Consider the following 19,355-nt stretch of genomic DNA (forward strand, 5'->3'; position numbering starts at 1 on the left):
CCCCTCTCCCCCTTTTTCCAATCACCCCTCCATCTATCCTCTCCTCTCACAATCTCTCACCTCCTTCAGCCTCATTCAACGAATCCCCATCACCCACCCTGCTCTCTCTTTCTCATTAATAGCACTGTGAGGAATATTCCAGAAGATTAAATAGTGATTTATCTCGATCAAAAACAACTTCTGTTAACAACTCATCTTGATATTTTTGATTTGTCACCAATCATTTCCATGGTGCTCCACCATTAAGTTGGAATCGATCGCCTCCGTTGGCTGCAGCAGGAATGGTGGTGAACTAATGATGGTGTATACGACTTGTTGCTCACTTTGATGTATGTCTGCCAGCTCAAAGTTAAAAGAACTAAATGCTCACTTTGCTTAAGCAGAAAGCAATCAATTGCAAGACAAGGCTTTTGAAGTGCAAATTCTGTGGTGCATCTGTAGTCAAAGTGCATATTGCTATGATAACACTCCTTTATTGCGAAGCCACTTCAAAATATTTGAAACATTTGGTCGACACTTGACTGACAGGCTGCACTGTGAATACCTTCTCTGCTTTCACCTAAATGTCATTTTAAGCTTATTAGTGTTGCACCAAATGGTAGATGGTAAATAGACTGCAGGTATATTGTGACAGACAAAAGAGCTTTCCGTCAGTGTCTTGCTCAAGGTTTTCAATATTTTGCTGTGTGGACACGTGTAGCTGAGGATCAAACTGCGACCTTATGACTAAACGACGACCTGCTCTACCTCCTGAGCTGCAGAAAATGATTACAATTTTAGAATGTTTTGATTATTGATCGTTCAAACCAGAGCTTTCAAACTGATCCATGATAGGGCCGGGGTGGCTGGATGTTTTCTTTCTAACCAAGAATGACCACTTGACTCAACAATCACCTGAACGGTCTTCCTTTAGTTGATTTGTTGTATAAGATGTGCTCTTACTTGGTTAATAGTACAAACCTGCAGTCACACCGGCCCTTTCATGAGTTTTACCACCCTGTTTTAAGTCATTCATCTAGCAGAAAATGCCAAACATTTTCTTTCACAAACTTTTCTCCTTTAAAGCATTGTCAATGGAATGTCTTTGGGTCCTTGACTGAACAAAACAAGCAATGTACAAAGGTCATTTTAGACTGTGGGAAAATGTTACATTCTTCTTTACATACACTGAAAGATTCATTGCGTAATGGTAGAAAACAATCTAGAGATGGAGCTCAATGGGCCGAGTCCTTGTCAAGCTCAAGTATCTGTCTTCCCTTTCAAATCTGACTCTTTCACTATCAACATAAAGCCTAAAACGTGTGTATGGCTCTTGATTCTTTTTTTCTCATGATACTGAGTGTTTGTTCTGTAACTGACAGACCATCTATTTCTACAGTTTATTCATGTTTTGCATAACGGAAAAGCAAAAAAAGATTTTTCTTCAGTCATGGAAGGTGTAAATAGAGTTGTGTTTTGTTTTTCTGGGGTTGTGAATTACCATAAGTGGAAGAAATAAAAAAATAAAACAAAATAAAGAGAATAAACAACCAATATGTATACAATCAATAATGTATACCAAAGTAAACTTTTGACACTTATGTGTGGGGAAAATAATCAACAGATTAATGATGTTCCTATTTGTCATAGAGTTTTTACACTGCAATGTACCGAAAAAAACAACAACCTAACTTTCTATGTGAAAATAAATGTTACAGAGTGTAACTGCCACCACAAATCTCTCTTTCTCCATTCCTACCAGCCATTTCTCTCTCTCCCGCCCCATCCATCCCCTGCTGCTGCTTCAGCTCAAGGCTTTTGCATCATTATGATTTGCAAAATAAAGTTTGTCATGGGAGTCAAGGTAACTCCGTCAAACCTGTCTCTCCCTCTCCTGCTCCTCCATTGTTATGCTTGGCCCTCCCCCTCCTTGTGTCAGGGCAGCCATATTGGCTGAGACAGGCGAGACTCTGACTGACAAGCACTGCTGATTGAAGTACGGGGGAAAGAGCGGGAAAGGGGGGGGGGGGGTAGCAGTGGGGGAGAAGGGGTGATAGGGTACGGGGAGAGGAGTCAATAGGGAGAGGGGTAAGAGGTAAGGGGGAGTGCATGAGAGTACAAAGAGAATAGGAGGCTAAAGGTGAGAAGAGGAGGAAAAGGGAATGTGGAATACAGAGTGAGAAGGAGCATTGCAATGTCACGGTGTCTTTAAACTGCTGTGTCGGCTGTCTGACTAGACTCATCCCTCCAAAACAAAAGCAGCCTGACGTGGGACTAACTCGATACCCTGACAAACCGACTCCAGACAAGGTGAAAAGGGGACGGGGCTGGGGAATGATGCAAGACGATAAACGAGCAGATTTAAACTGATGTAACAATTACACAGATAGGATATGATGAAGCGTTGGCACTCCAGTGCTAATTTTAAAGCTCTTTTCATATTATATTAACAAGACTGCGGGAGCATTTGGTGATATTTGACATTAACTGCTACAAGCTGTACAAGTATTCCTGCGTGCAATTCATCTCTGAGGGCTGTGATAGTGCGCACCATGGAGGACTGTGACTGCAGGATACATTTAAACGCTAAATGAAGGCAAAGACGGGACATTTTGAATAGTAAATTACAGTGGAACATCTTACAGAGAGAGAAAAAAAACACAGATGACAGGGATGACAAGACTCAGGTCATGATGAAATTCATTTAAAAAGGAAGAAAGCCTTATATAGAGGGAAAAATGCCAGAGGAATAGCTCTAAATACATTTAAAATTAACTTCAGCACAGTTTGTGTCCCTGTGTGTGCTTCTCTCTCTGATGCCGTGTCTTGCTTTAGGCTACATTTTAAATTGCCGAGCACTAAGGTTAATCAAAGAGGGGAAAAAAGCAACATAAAATAATAAGAATAACAGCATTCCCACCTTGCGCTGGATCGGGGCCATTTCAGATTACTTCTGTTCTGAATGTATTCATCCTCACTTGGTTATATGTATGTTGAATTTGAAAGAAAAGCAGTGGAGGGAAAGCAATTCACAGGTGTCCATTATGTGTGGGTGAGTGGTAATCATAGAGCGGATAAAATATGGACGTAGTCTCTGAGATATCCCCCATAGGTTTCTGAAGAGCCGAGCTGAATGTGGGTGGCTCCCAGCTGTCGCCATCTTGGCAGTGCCCAACAAGCCTGTCATAATAATTACAATATTGACTTTTTGAGCTCAAAAGTTATTAAGGTCATGTGTTTGTATCACATGATATCATTAGCTTTGTTTACACAGTAATGTCATGGCGCAGGATTTTGCTGACTGTCACAAGACTTGGCCCCCCCATGTGTTTTTATCCGAATGAACAGAAAAAATATCTATGCAGAGACACATTTTTCTGTCATTTCTGTTCACACACAATTAAAAGTACTATTTGAAAGGGTGTACTTGCATTATTATGCTATTTTTTTATCATTATATAATTTGTCTTAAAATGACAATAATATAATTTAAAACAAATTAAATTAAGAAAGCAAAGAAGTGAAGCATGGGTGAGTGAAAGGGGGCCAAAAGCCTGGTTGCTGAAACAAACCACCTGCGACAGCACACACCTGTCACTTAACCCATTTTAGACGGGAAAGTATTACTGCATTTCTACCATTAAAACCGGGGGCACTCTTGTGTTATTCTACCATTAAAGCCGGGAAAGCGGATACGTCGTTTTGTAGTATTTGTAGTTTTTTCCACCTATTTTCGGTCTATTGGCCAATGAAATGCATCAGAATACATGTGGGAGTGTCGCAATGCAACATGGGACTTTTCCAGAACTGAAATCATGGCGGAAGACGACTATAGCAGAGTGAGCTCAGATATAACAGCTATAAGCTCTCAAATACTTTTTGAATTTCATTTCTATCTGCTACAGAGGCTGAAAAATCTATTATTTAGTTGGCGTTGACACTTCTGTTGAATTTTCAGAAATTTTAATGTTATTTTAAAATCTCCCAGAGGTTTTTACAGTGATTTTTTCCAGGCGTCTTAGGCCTAAATGAGTTAAAGAGGCTTCGTCTTTAATTATGCATAATTGAAACCATAATATCATTTAAACGCTTTCATCTATAAGTGCTAGTGTCAAAGAATTGTCACTAGCACTTATTGATGCACTAATAGCTCTTATTGCACTATACCTTGATTGTTTGTTTTTATTCTTCCTGTAAGTCCCTTTGGATAAAAGCGTCTGCTAAATGACTAAATGTAAATGTAAATGTTAAACAAATGTGTTATATAAACATTCACCCTCCTACAGTTGTGATTAATGGGGAAATTGGCTAAAAAGACCAAAACTGTATTTGTGCCAGGCTGTAAACATGTTTATTTCTGCTGTAAAGTTGGCTATTTTAACATGGGGATCTATGGAGGTTGACTCCCTTTTTGAGCCAGGCTTAAGTGGCCATTTGAGGAACTGCAGTCTTTTGATTCTTCTGTGTTAGCTTCATTTTTCAGCCCCAGAGACTGCTGCTTGGTGTAAATAGTATGCATGTGAAAGTGAAGACGATGTGTATATGTGTGAGGGAAAACACAGTCATGACAGAATTGGAAATATGCAGAGCAACAATTAACGCTGCAACAAACGCTCAAAACTCACAATGCAGATATCACACTGAGATCTCGTCGGAGACAGACAATAAAATGGAAACAGGGAGAAATATTGATGCTCATGTCAGCGGGAGTGACACAGAGAGGAGAGTTTATGTGAGAAGACAGTGAGGCTCGGTGTGTGTAAGATCAGGGTCCGGTCTTCAGAGGTCTGCCTCACTGTTTGGAGTGACCGTGAGGCCAAACTGTACAACAGATAGGAGACAGAGACGCAGGGAAAGTGAGGAAGGCCACTTCTCTCTGGGACGCTCACACAGTCGCCCTCATATCCAGTTGGCAGGTAAGTGTTTTACTCATATTCAAGAGTGCATGTAACCTCTGCATAGTTGGATTCAGATATAAAGGTGTGAAGCACTGAATTTTTCTCAGTTTTACTTGAGAAAAATTATTCTATTTTTGATTAAATAATGTTGTCAAAGAAATTCAAGCCCAATGGGAGAATTTCATTTAACTAAAATTAACATCTGTTTCTTTCCCATCATTGATCTTTATGGCACAAACACTGAACTAATCTGTTTGTTGGCCAAACAACAAATCTCTTACAACAGGCACGCAAACTCTGGTAAGGTATGAAAAACAGTGTAAATAGCTGTCTTGGTAGGGACTTAATCTTATATTAATACCCTAAAGAAGAATATTTTGTGATCAGCCCCCTTTATAGAGAATTAGGGGTTGTGGGCAGTGGATATTTAGGGGGAGCTAGCAGGTCAACAATAAATGCCACATAGAAGTGGTGTACATCATCTGAAAGCTGGGGATCTGAAGATTCATTTGAGTCAAGTTGTTCTCGTGATAAATCTCCAATAAAAGTGACTTAATTAATCAGTTAACAATTAATTAAAACTATTAAGGTGTTTAAGACTTCAGAACATTTCCATTCCCATGCTCAATTGCTTCCCATAAGTTGATTTTGTTCAACACATTTGGTGCTGAATGTATTATTTCAATATCAAGAATGGATTAAAATGGGGAAAAAAAATACATCAATACACCAAGACCGAGAGAAAAATACATGCAGTGATTTGTTTTCTAAATTGTAGACATTTTTGGAGATTTCTGTATTTTCGGCAATTGGGTGGTGAAAACCTTTGTTCTGTCATGATTGCAATAGCTTTTTATTATCATTTTATAGCATTAAAATTGAGCCTTCCACAGACAGAGAAAAGTTCAGCTAACAAATCTAACAAATTCTGTGTTGTCACATTATATTTTATAATAAGCTTATCATATTTGAAACCTGGAAACATTTAATTAATCTGCTGAGGTGAAAATACCAATCACAATTTTTCTATTGTCTTTTCTTCAAATTGCTCATTTTATCTCGAATATAGTCAAAATAAAATAAAAAAATAGTCCCTTTAAAATTATTTTTTTCTTTAAAAAAAAAAAAAAAAAAAAAAAATATATATATATATATATATAGTTGAGTAGAGGTATAAAGTTGCATGACAAAAATAGTGAAGTAAACTGTAAAAACGTTTCAGTGTAAATAGACAGTAATTAACTGGCAGCAGCTTAATCTGCTAAATTCTGTATTTTATTTTTATTTTTTACTGTATTGTAGAAATAAAGTGTATTAATAGAAATACATTTGTAGTATATTACTATATTCTTGTAAATTCACAATACTAAGTTTATAGTAAATTATTGTAAATAATGGCAATAGTAAGTGCTGTAATCCCATATTTTTCTGCCAGTTTGCACTGCAATATACAGTCTGACTCATGACATCATTACAGTAGAACACAGTTCAGATTTTACTTTAAATATAAATCTACGTTTTAGAGTGAAGCTCGAAATTATACTGTACTTGAGTGAATGTATTTAGTACTTAGTACGTAGCTCAAATAAATGATCAGACTCTTGTTGCAGTAAATTACCGAATGTTTCCACCAGGAATCGACACATTTGATCGCATCTTACACAATGGTTTTAAACATGGCCACTAACAATGCTGAACAGCTTCCTGCCTGGTAGATTCAACCGTCCATATGGAAACGGACCATATTTCAGAACCTGAAAATGTCACAGTATCCTTTTAACAGCCATGCTAATGCTGCCACACTGAGCTACTTGCTAATTTCATGCTCCACGCAACAGGGATAATTTGGTCCCTGTCTGTCTGTCCGTCTGTCTGCGTATGTGTATGTGCGAGGGGGAGAAGGAGAGGAGTGTGTGTCTATCTGTGTATGTGTGTGTGTGTGTGTGTGTGTGTGTGTGTGTGTGTGTGTGTGTTTCGCTCTACATCATTCATGTTTTTCTCTCTGTTTCTCCCGCGTCTTCTCTTGAAATCAATAGCGACAAACAGAGAAAAAGTGACAAAGAGAACAAAATAAAAGGAGATTCAGACTGAGGGAAAAACGGACAAAAAAAAAGACAATGAAAATAAAGATGAAAACAAATATGGAGACGAGACTGCGGATAGAAAGAAAGAGAAGATGACAGAGAGAGAGAGAGAAAGACAGAGGAAGCCTGTCTTGTGCTGGATCAGGCTAGTGAACAGATGGCCACACCGCAGAGAGAAGACCACAGCGGAGACATTACAACACTCAGGTTAAAGTCTCCCCTGGAACACACACACACACACACACACACACACACACACACACACACACACACACACACACACACACACACACACACACACACACACACACACACACACACAGACACACACACAGACACACACACAGACACACACACACACACACACACACACACACAGACACACGCTCAGTGGCAAAGGGCAAGGTCTTTTTGTTTATTATCTGCATTTGCGAGGGACCCAAACACAAACAAACATAGTTTTTTTTGTCCTGACAAGGCCGGCATCTTTCTATTTTGTAGTAATTCATGGACGCGCGTTAAGGAAGTTTGTCCAAAAGCTGCACTAATCTAGTTTGGAAATGCCGTTTGTTAAACATTAATGAATAATTCATATTTCATCCTGTTGAAGAAGGGGGGCCTGTACAACAACCAAATCACCTCCCAAACAGAGAAGCATTGCTGCCGAGAGGTAAGGTCGACAAGAGCTCGAACAAACACACAGAAACACATTGACAAAGGAAGGAACACACACTTACAAAGCTTTAAATACCTTGCTTTACCAAAAGGATCCGAACCAAGGACAATTCATGAATCAGACAGCTCTTGCAATTCAAGAGTTTGAGTTAAAGTTTGGGAAAGGACTGACGTACAAAAGGAAATCACATGTTTTGACTTTTGTGGAGCATATCCAATTATTTCAAGCACACCAAATCTCTGCCTGGTTGTGTGCTGTGGTCTTTCAAAAGCATAATTTAAAGGGATAGTTCGGGATTTGGGACATAAAGTTGTATAAAATACTTGCCAGTAGTGTAGTGGATGTAAAGCTATTAGCTTGCTTTCTGAGTTTTGGCCATTTCCGATCGTAAAATAGATGGTTCTGGCAAGTTGGTAGGGTCACAAAACAAATGGCTGTTGGAGCATACAGGCCATTGTATTTACTGGCTATTTCATGAAACAAAATAGTGCAGTTGGTCAATGACATGCATGAGGACTATTGTTTTGTGGGGGAATGAGTGACTGTTTTGTGTACACATAGTTTTTTGCAGTAAAACCTTGTAGTTCCGTGACCCTGTCAGCTTGCCGGAACTATCTATTCTATGATCGAACCGGCCAGAACTCTGACACCAGAGCATGGAAAGTAAGCTTTGCATCCGCTACACATCTCAAGCAACTCAAGAACTATCTCTTTAAGGGCAGGAAGGAGAAGATCAAGGGGGGAGGACATGGAGGAAAAGATAGGATGGAGGTGTAAATATAGGATTAGGAGTTGAGAAGAAAGACGACAAGCAGAGAGCACGTCGGAGGTGTGTGGACGGGTAAGAAAAAGTTCTAAAAAAGGACAATAGAAGAGAGCAGAATAGAACAGACGAGAGCAGCGTTGTGCTTCGCTGACAGCTCTGCTGAAAGTTTCATGAGCAGAAATGGCCTAATATCCTTACCAGGGTCGTACTGGAGGTGAGGACTGTGACAGAGCCTGTCAAAAAAGGTGTATGTGTGTGATTGTGTGTTGTCTGAAAAGGTGTGTTTGTGTGTGTGTGTCAGGACGGGTGCGATCCAAACTACATTGTAAAACATCAAATATTTAGAGGATGGATTACAAGTACAACGTGTACTTGGGCTGCTGTCAAGTCACGACAAAGCAACAACACTGTTTAATCATTCATTCCTTGTTTCTTTTTGAGACTTCAAGTGTACGTGTGGGTGTTCTTTGTGTTGTTGGCTTACAGGTATTTGAATAAAGAATTAAGGTAATTACTGTGTGAACACTGTATTCGTTGATGTTGTAATTCTTAGTTACAGTCATGTCAACATACTACAAACATCAACCCGTCCAAACCCGATCCATCTTTATCTATCTCCTTTACTTGGTGCACTGACTTACTCCTGACCCGAAGGGAGCAAATCACCACTTTCTGAAAGAGTACCATGGTCTCAGTTGCTTCACACCAGGGTTCGCCGATTGGGTGATTATATTGGCTGTCAGCAATTGGCTGAGTATATTGCAAGTTGCTTTTTTGGGTGATTTTGGGGCGATTTTCGTCATTTGAGACAGTAGGGAAAAACAGCGTTAAGACCTGGAATAGTTTTAACATTAACTCAGTGACTGGTGACAGTCAGTGTTGGAACAGTGGAAAGGCTAACCAAGATGGTCTTAGTGGGTGCATTTTTTCTGTCTAGCAGCATTGAACATTGGTCCCTATTCTCAGATTCTGCTTAAGGTGCTTCTTTGTAGTGCAAAGTGTTCTTCTTCAGTGGATTTCAGATTCCCTTTGGTTTCACATTGGATTCAGAGTGTCATGGAACTTCAGAAGCTATAAGCGTTTGCCTCAAGAACAAACCTTTAAATGTCCCAACTCCATCAGCACTCTTTTCAGAGTTTTTGAAATGTAAATACCCACTCAACCATAGCAAAGCCACAGATATATTGCCAATTGCCAGTTGTTGATGGTGGCTGGTTGGAAATTTCGCCCATATCGCCCAACCCTACCAAAAGGCCCACATCATTTGCAAAATGCTGATTGGCACGCTGAGGCCCCCAGACCTCTGAATCCCTCAGGAACTCTTGACCAGCAATGTTCTGTTTGGTGAGTGTGTGGGATAATTCCCTGCTTAAACAAACATGCATTGTGTAAATATATAAATCAGCAGCATAATGAACACTTAAACAGAGGCTGTCCAGTAGCTTTAACTCATCCATCAGTACTCCCTGTTCCGACATCAAGGTGAAATTATGCTCAGGAAATGAGACATGATTTGCAACTAAATGCCAGGACAGGGTCATATTTTTTATGATGCTGTAAATCCATTTTGAAAGCCGTACTTGGCTTCCTTCATACTTTTCTTAGCATGTCTCTCTAACTGCATGTTGCTCACAAGGTAGTTTTCTTTCTTTTTTATTTCCATTTTTCAGTACTTTCAGTGATTTGATTTGTTGCTGCCCTCTTTATTGTTGATGCATGATGAAAAAATGCTTGTTACTATGGGCACCATGGAGACTTACAACAGAGATGATTATACCGTTAAGGTGGCTAAGGCAGAGAGCAGTACTGGCCAGTTAGAAGAGCTCAATACCACAAGCCTGTGTTCAATTACTTTATCAGGATAAACCAGAGTATTGGGTATGGTCACCCACTCTGCTTCCAACATAATTCTCCTGATTCATTTCCAGGTCTTTTCTACTGCTCACTTTCCGAAAATCAAGCAAAACCAAAGAAAATGCACACTTTCTGCACCTAAATACACCTACAAGATGTTCCTATAAAGCTCTACTCTTCCTGATAGGTCTCTCTCCTGCCAGCTGGCTGTGGTTCAGTCAAAATGCACCAGAGAAAAAAAATCCTAAATGGGAGAGCACTGGAGTTTGTTGAGAAGATTTAGTATCAATCCTTTACTAGAGTAAAACTCAATGCCTATCAGTAATTATAAAGCATAGCTGACCAGGAAGTGGGTTCATGGAAACATAGTGCTGCTGTCGGGTCAGCCAAAGCATTTTTTCCTAAGAAAAATGTGATTCTTTGGCTTCCTAATCACTAATGTCCACATAAGTCATGTGAGTGGAGAGACTGCACTTAAACTGGAGGACTTGGAGTGTTCGGAATTCGTTTATATTTTCAAGTTCTCTTGTATTGCACTGTAGCTGAGCCAGCAGTTTTATGTCAATGAGAACAGAGAAAGTGAAGAAAATCTTTGCTGGTAGGGATCAATTACTCTAAGTGTGATTATCTGACTAGAGCATAAGGAGTCTCTTTCTGTCTGTCCTTCAATTATCTAGACAACTGTTCATCAGATCGACCCCAGGAAATGCCATGTCCAGTGCGATCTCTTGAGCTCTGTGGGACATATTTATTACTACTGTGTTATTACCACTTGAAGTACACTGTGTAGTGTATAAAGAGGGGTGTTTACTAATACACCACCGAACGGCATGCTGGGTACAGCTTGCGCTTCGTCTTTTGCTACAGCCCCCCAAAAAGCTAACTTAAGATAGTGACCAAACTGTGTAATTATTACAACTTCTTGGTGCAACAAGATCTCCAACCTCAATGACAGAATAGACCGTTTGTCAATACCACCCATAAAGACACATATTAGCTTTTGTCAAAATGACCCATTTGAGTGTTTCGCAGCTTACAGTACAGAATGGAGCATTCTAAAATATAGCACACACATTCATGTAAGGTTCGCGGTTGTAAAAAAGGCTGCAGTTTCGGTAAATTCATGCTACAAAACCACTGAGGTTTAGGGCAACAAAACTTCCTGGTTAGGCTTTATAAAAGACAGTTTAAAAAGTAAATAAATGTCCAAGGGTGAAAGGCAAAAATAATTTCCTTTTTTTTTTTCATATGGGACACAAACCCCGTTCTCTTGGGTGAAAGTCAACCGTTTGTTCGACCCATCCACCTCCCCTCCCCAAGTGTGACATCCGCCATTTAAACTCTGCATCGGCGTCAATCGTCAGCAAGATGCTGGCAGAGGAAAGTCTAAAATGTAAATATGAGTCGTATTTTGCTGCCTGTACAAACCCTATAATGTCATTTTTGAGGGGAGACCAGTCTCTCTAGGTGTGTAATGGGATGCCATTGGGGCCCAAAAACAATTTCCTCCATAGACTTAAACTGACAGATCAATGGACTTATGGGAGCATAACAATCCCTGTGAAATGACTCATTTCACTAGTAGATAGCCTTTCAAAAATCTAGAAGATCCAGTTGATTAAAGTATTATATCCAAATTTAAGTAAGCGGTGCACAAAAGTGCGGAAGTGCCAAAGAGTGATAGAAGATGCAGGTCATTTTATTCAGAGAAGTTAAACTTTTTGGCTTCATGTGCCACCATGCAACTTTCATAGAAATGAACAGGACTCGGCTTCCAATGCTGTATCAAGTTTCCTTTATACATCCATCCCTATGACACGTTCAGGAACAGATAAAGAAAGAGAGACTGGAGATGCAACATTGTAGTGAGTTAAAAAACGTCAAGCATCAGCAACGTAACTTTTGGCTTTTCCTTCATTGACGTCATGCCACGTGTATTGCTCAAGACCCAAAAAACTGCAGTGTGAAGTTTTTTGGATGAGTTGTTCTCAAGAAAACATCATCGGAGCATTGGAGGACAAGCAATCGGCCCTTTCCAAACACGTTTTAAACCGGCACTGTACTACTAGTTTTATAAATATTTGGAAGTCATGGAAATGCTGTAATTTCTGGATTCAAAATATTGAAAGTGCTTATATAATAGTAATGTGCATGATTAAAATTGAGTAAGTATGTGAAAAGAAAAGCACAAGGCCTTAACGTTTCATGAGATAAGACAAATTGTATTTTGCCACACCCTGAGCTTATATATAATTAGTAAAATGGATTTTTACAAGACAGCGATGGGATTCTATTAGCATCCGAGGGTGCTTGCACTAACTAAATCTGACACAAAAATGGCCGTGGTGGTTTAATTCAAGTAAAGCAAGAAAAAGAAAAGTACCATCCGTGCTGTTATGTGGCTTTCAACTGTCAGCTGCAATTTATCTCATGCTGCCGAAAGTTCAGTCAGTTAGAGTTCAGCAAGATTCAGACAAGATGCATTTGGTGTTCATTCATCCAAGCTGTGGTTTGTTGAAGGCTGTGGACTAAGCACTTCAGCTGTAAACTGCAATTTGGCCTTTTTTAATTTTTCAAGTCTTTGCACTTTCTCTTTCTTCATTTTCTCTCTTTTTGCCCCATTCTCTTTCTTTCCCCTCCCAACACCTCACTTTACTCATTGATCTCTGACCAATCTTAATTTGCTTCCCAAACCGTATAGTTATTTGACAAAAGTCGATGTTACTTGGTTGCATTTGAGTCTTTCCACGCCAGCTCATCCAAATTCAGAACTTTTTCCAGTTCATGTCATGGATTTTATTTTTCAAAAAATACAGAAAAACTTCCTTCAAATTCAGGAGACCCTGAGAAATAATAAAGCTCTACTCAAACACTTTTTAGTTCGGAAAAGTATGGCCCTCTGAGCTAAATAATCTTTAATTTTCAAAAATATATGTCCACTATCTTCTTGTGTAGTATAGATGTAGGTCTATCACACCTAAAAATGATTTGGATCATAAAAAAATCAGTGTCTGATCTTGTTTTGGAACAGATAAACCCACTTTTTTTTTTTTTTTTTATATTTTGAATGAACATTTTCCCAAGAAGGATTATTCAAATTTTGTTGAAACTTTTTTGACATGAACTCATGAACTGGGAGGTTCATGTCATGGTGAGTTGGTAATGAATAACCCATTCTCAACGGGCCAACTGGCCAAGGAAACTATAACTCTTTGTAAGGTTTTTGCTTTGCTCCTAGAACTTGCAGTGTTCTTGAAAACGACTCATCTGATCAACTTAACACTCAAAACTACACTCCCATGGGTCCTCAGGAGTTAACTCACCAAGTTGGAAGTGGATGAACAGTTTGAGATATACAAACACGGTAATACATACACATAAAGACAGAGATTCACATAAAGACAGAGATTCCTTCCTTTTTATGTAGCCCGGGGCTATTCCAACATACAAAGTGATTATGTACATTCACTGAGTGAATATTTAGAAAATAAAACATATATTTCTCGCTAGAAATGTGATCAAAATCCATTTTTATGCAGAAACTATAGTCAAAATTGTGATTTTTTTTCACTAAAAATGAGAGAACTGTCCGCCATGTTTTTTGTTCTGACCGCAGGGACGGACAGGCACAGATTCCTGTGAGACCAGGTTCATATTTACACATGTCCACCATATATGGTTGCAATAGCATAAAGTATTCAGCAGAAATTACACTTTTTATAATGTCCCTGCACACAGCATTTGGCCATACTTTGAGGTGCAGCTATAGAAAAACTGTATGAAACATCGAAAAACACACAGATTCCTAGCTTTATAGTTGGAATGGAAGCAAATTTACTACAATAAACCTTTCACACATTAACTTCAGAGTTATGTTGATGTCTGACTTTGCAAGTAACGACTGTCAGAACCGAAATGTCAGACTTTGGAGCTAAGCAAACAAACGGGTAAATATGACAAGGAACATCTGCATTTTGTGTAATCCCATTCTAATGAGAAATAAAAATAAATATGCAGAGAACAAAATAAGTCAGAAATGCTGCTTGGTGCTGAGAACAGGCAGCAGAGAGAACAACGGGGGCAGACAGCTGCAGACGCTGTTGCGAAGATGACAGCAGAAAAGATACATACATATGTTTGTGCAACCAGCTACCACAGCTGGAAGTGCCACCAGGGGAGAAGCTCATTTTGAACTCAACTTCAAGTCTCAATTCATCTTCATGTGCTTTCTCCCCACTTTCCTCATCTAATCAAACACCACGATCGCACGAATGCTCTCAACCTTTGCATCAGCTGGAAAATCCATTATATGTACTCAGCTCAAGACCTGCACTGTCCACACACGTTCCAGCATGTACACACACCTCGCTGAATCAATAGCAGACATTAGGCGTTATTGACGACGCCAACTGAGGTTAACAATCTGGTGTAACTGTAGGTGCCGCCTATTAAGCCGTGTGTAAATGTGAAAGGCCGGCGGAATGAGCAGGTCCAGATGTGTTTGAATGGGCTTAAGATCCTGCTCTGGCTCTCACATTTATACATCTAGGTCAACACGGTAATAGGCTTTACTTTGACACACACACACTGACACAAAAGAACAGAGCAGCCATAAAATTAAACCAGAAGTTAAACAGCAAAAACTTTTGTTTCATGCACGAAAGGGGCTGCTGACATCTTTGTTTCATTACTGAATTAACTAATCCTTCACAATCCCTCACCCGGAATTCTTATTAGCATATCTTTTAAACCGTTCTTTTTCTGAACAAATCAACATCCTGTTCAACTAACAACTAAAATATGAATTTGTCAGTAGCATGGCTGTGTGATGGGGCAGAGCAGCATAGTTAGGGTGTATTATAAGCTCTGTATAATTAAGACTATCACAGAGAAAGCTGTCATGATTGAATACCTTCATATAAAGAAAAAAAATATCTGTATTATGTTGCATCATGGCGCCTGGGTTGGCTGAGGTATAATGGCAAGTCTTACATAAGCGCCACATCTGAGGCAATCATAGATGTCATTATCAGAGAATATCCCGTTTCTGAGATCCCATGCAGAGCCGGGCCGATAGGAATGGACAGATAACAAAAAGCACAATAATAGTAGCTTTTGCTGTGTGTGTGGGTTTACCTGGTAGGTGTCCCACAGTCTGATCGTGCAGCGCAGCGGCAGCTCCCTCATCAGGAGGTTGTTCATCCAGCGGAAGGCAAACTGCAGGTACTCCACCTCATAGTGCTGCATGTGGCGGTGCACAGACTCTGTCAAAATAATAATAATCACAATTTTTAGGGAAGCACGATATGGATTTCTTTCAGCCGATACAGATAATCAATTATTTCCTGCTTCTCATGACTGAAATTGAAAAGAAAGGCAATCCTCTCACATTCTGGTCCTTAAAAAATAAGTTTAAAACCTATTCTAATTTTTGTTCATTTTCTCAATCCAGCATCATTACCCCTTTCACTGTTGTTTCAACATGTATATGTGTAGAATATGTATAAGGCATTAACATTAATATTAATAATATAATAACCCTTCCGGATTCTGATTCAAAATAAAAGCCATATAGCCATTCTGTGGACAAAATCCTTTCATTTGTTAACACTGGGCTTTTTTTTTTAAAATATATGCAGGACCATTTGATGCAAAATAAATTGCATGGCTCCATAAAACAGTCAAGTAGCAGCTTTTAATTGTGGAAATACAATGGAAGACTGATACATCTTTTATCTATGTCCATTATCAGAGGCAGCAACGCTGTCTGTGTGGACACTGCTCCGATGCAAGGCACAGCCACTCAGCATGGCCGCCATCATGCAGTTAATACTGTAAATACCATAGTTCTGATCCAGTACTAGTTCTGATGCATTTTGCTAAAATTACAAATGGAATGCTTTGACATTATCTGTCAAATAAATTAGACCACCCTAGTTTTCTCTAATTTCTTGTTAATTTTAATTCCTGGTACAACTAAATTTTCATTTGTTTGGACAAATATAATGATAACAACAAAAATAGCTCATAAGAGTTTAATTTGTGACCTGGTGTCTTGACATTTTCCATGGTTTTCTTGATAACCAAAATAATTATCAAGAAAACCATGGAAAATGTTAGCTCTTAAATTAAACTATTATAAGCCATTTTTGTTGTCATCATTATATTTGTCCAAACAAATGTAACTTTAGTTGTACCTGGCATTAAAATGAACAAAAATTTGAAAAAAAAGGGTCTAATAATTTTTTCCATGATTGTACATCAGCTTATTATATACTCTGACTCGCCACAGCCACCCAAAGTATGTAGCTGCCACACACTTAAGTCAATGAAAGAAAGCTACACATTTATTATCATTACTGGAATTATACATAATAAAATACATTTCCCATTATCGTCCAAATAATATATCTGTGCTGATATATATATTTATCCATAACAATTTTTTTTAAATCCTTTAGGAACAAACAAACGTAATGGTGACAGTGACAAGTTTGTAAAGTGACAGATTCCTTCATAGCTCCTCTCTTTGTTAATAACTACTGCAGTCAGTGTCACACGCACGCACAGCCATCATGCACACAGCCTTGGCCTCATAATAGAGATGTAATTACCGAGCTATCAGAATTGTCAGAGAAAAGCTACACGCCAAACTGAGATGAGAAAAAGAGTATACTCACTGCTAAATAAAACTCAAAAGCTATTGCGTGTCAGTCCAGTAAAGAACAGAGCGCATATACTATTGGTCGACGGCATCCAGAGACTGAGGGCAGACAGCACGTTTATAGAAGGTACAAACTGGGTGTTTATTATTTCTTCGATGTTATTGCTTTCACTAGAAGCTGATTAAAACTGTATTTTTGTTCATCTCTGTCATACAAGGTCAATCTGTGCAAAGCCTATTCAAACCCTCCGTGGAGTTTTAATAAAATTGTGACTATTTATCTTTTTTCTGACAAGGGGGAAGAAGGGTGATTTTAATATTGCACACGCTCAACGCTGATTTTAAACCTAAACAAAGCATGTATGTGTCATTATTCTCCCCCTACACCTAAGTATTAATTTAAGTCATAAAAAAACTACGGTTATTGGTCCTAGCATAATATAAACCTGTCAAATCAGACACTATATATTTCAAAATACGCCTCTTCAGTTTTCTATGAGGCCGTCTGCATTTCCCTGTTAAGCCTCATTCACTCAGTTTACAGTCTTTGTAACAATGCCTACATGATATTACTGCAGGAATAGTAAAAAAAAAATAAAAAAATAAAATGTTATTTGGTCATTTCTATCAATGTCAAACATTTGATGACTTACCTCTAGAATATTAAAGTGGCATTGGAGAAGTAATTTGCTTTAACTTATCATTATGGAGTAAATGTTGATTGCACAGTGTAATGGCTATCGAATAATGACACCATCTGTGTTAGGAATGGGTAATAATTAAGGAGGGAAAAAAATTAAGACTGGAAAGAAAGTGTGTCATCCATTGAACAATCAAAATAGAAAAAATATTTTCCTTTTCTTTTTCCCAGTAGCTACGGTATCAATAGCTAGTTCCCAAGTAGTGGAAACTCCAGAACAACTGGAGTAACTGTGGGAAAAGAGCCACATTGACAGAGGAGGCAAAGAAGGCAAGGGGAAGAGTGGACATGCATTCACTCAATAAGGAAAGATATTGACAATTAGTAATCAGTCATAACTGTGACAATACTATAGAAAGACAAATCCAGTTCCTGTCTTTCTAACTTAAAGGGTAAGCCTGGCAATCAAGAAATACGGACATTTTTCACCCCAAATAGTGATGTAAGAATACATCAATCGATTAGCGATACACATTAGTATCATTGAGATACGTTTTTTTACCAGGCGGCAACCTCCTGGTCTGAGCAGTAAAGCAAACCTGGAAGTGCTTTAAGCTGCATTCTTTTAAAAGAAAGAATCCGGTCCTATCTATCTCAATAAAAAATAAGACTACTCCTCACTTTATTTATTACCTCAGAAAAAATGATTGTGGCAACATTATGGTCTCAATCGTTAGCTTTAAGTCTTTTCCAATACAATATGATGTTAACTGTGTGTATAAATGTTCCCATTTAGAAGAAAATAGATGATAAGTATCCATGGCACTGTGTAGCTTTAAATGGCCGTCAACCTGAAGGTCGTCTCACAACTTTGACCCTTTCACAGTGTGTTTTCAGTTCATGAAAGTATATTTGAACGTTTTTGTCATTTAAAAATGTCTTGTTCAGCATTCGGTTGTATTAACAGACCTCGCACCTCCCCAGTCCAAATACAGTCTTTCCTGGTTTCAAAAAACAAACGGCGATGGTGATAAAGCAAGATGGCGACAGCCGTAATGCCGAACTCGATGCTTCAAACAGGCCGTCCACAAACCCAATAGGTGACATCATGGTGACTACATCCATCATTCATATCTATCTATGGTTTTTACTATGAAATTCCCACTTCATATTTATTCTTTCTTATGAAACAGACGGGATTGTTTTTCATTTAAATGTCCAGAAAAGGTTGGTAAAATTGTAAAATCATATTCTAGTTGTTTTTGTGAGATGATATAAATGTAACTGAATGGCCATATGATATCATCTCATATTGATGACAGGCACCTGAACTGAATTGAAATTGTATCATGATTAAACTGGTGATTTACACCTTAAAAAACAGGAAAAAAATATACACTTTTATTTATTTAAAAAAAAGGCTAAATTATTACCTTAAACACCTGGGCACTGCAGGTTTGGGGAAATGTCACTCAAACTGGAGTAAATAGAGTATTTTTTTGGGAACTATTTTTCCCAGCGGATTAATACACATTTAGTTTAATTGACTATATTTCTAGCATGATAATGGTTATACTACAATGGCCATGTTCATTGGAATGAGGCAACGTGTCACCCTGTGTAACTGGCTCATTGATGTGTTTTTAATAGCTTTTGGAAAACAATAGAGAGTAATAAAATTCATCAGGCTTTGGCTTCACGGTCAATACTCATTGTTTTTCGGAAAATATGGAATTTCACCAAAGTTATTCTTTAACGCGGTTATGATTGATTCTTCTGTGCACGTTACTATAG

At 38.5% G+C, this 19,355-nt stretch overlaps 1 protein-coding gene across 2 annotated transcripts in view; it reads right to left on the reverse strand.

Moving 5' to 3' along the window:
* Window positions 1-19,355, reverse strand: part of tbc1d22a (TBC1 domain family, member 22a) — a 169,345-nt gene that overhangs the window by 34,243 nt on the left and 115,747 nt on the right. For both annotated transcript variants that reach the window (XM_059325631.1, XM_059325630.1), the window contains exon 12: window positions 15,394-15,521. In XM_059325631.1, coding sequence (XP_059181614.1) covers window positions 15,394-15,521 — 128 coding nt within the window. The remainder of the gene's footprint in view (window positions 1-15,393; window positions 15,522-19,355) is intronic.

The sequence above is a fragment of the Centropristis striata genome, chromosome 22 (genome assembly GCF_030273125.1).
Source record: "Centropristis striata isolate RG_2023a ecotype Rhode Island chromosome 22, C.striata_1.0, whole genome shotgun sequence".
NCBI lineage: Eukaryota > Metazoa > Chordata > Actinopteri > Perciformes > Serranidae > Centropristis > Centropristis striata.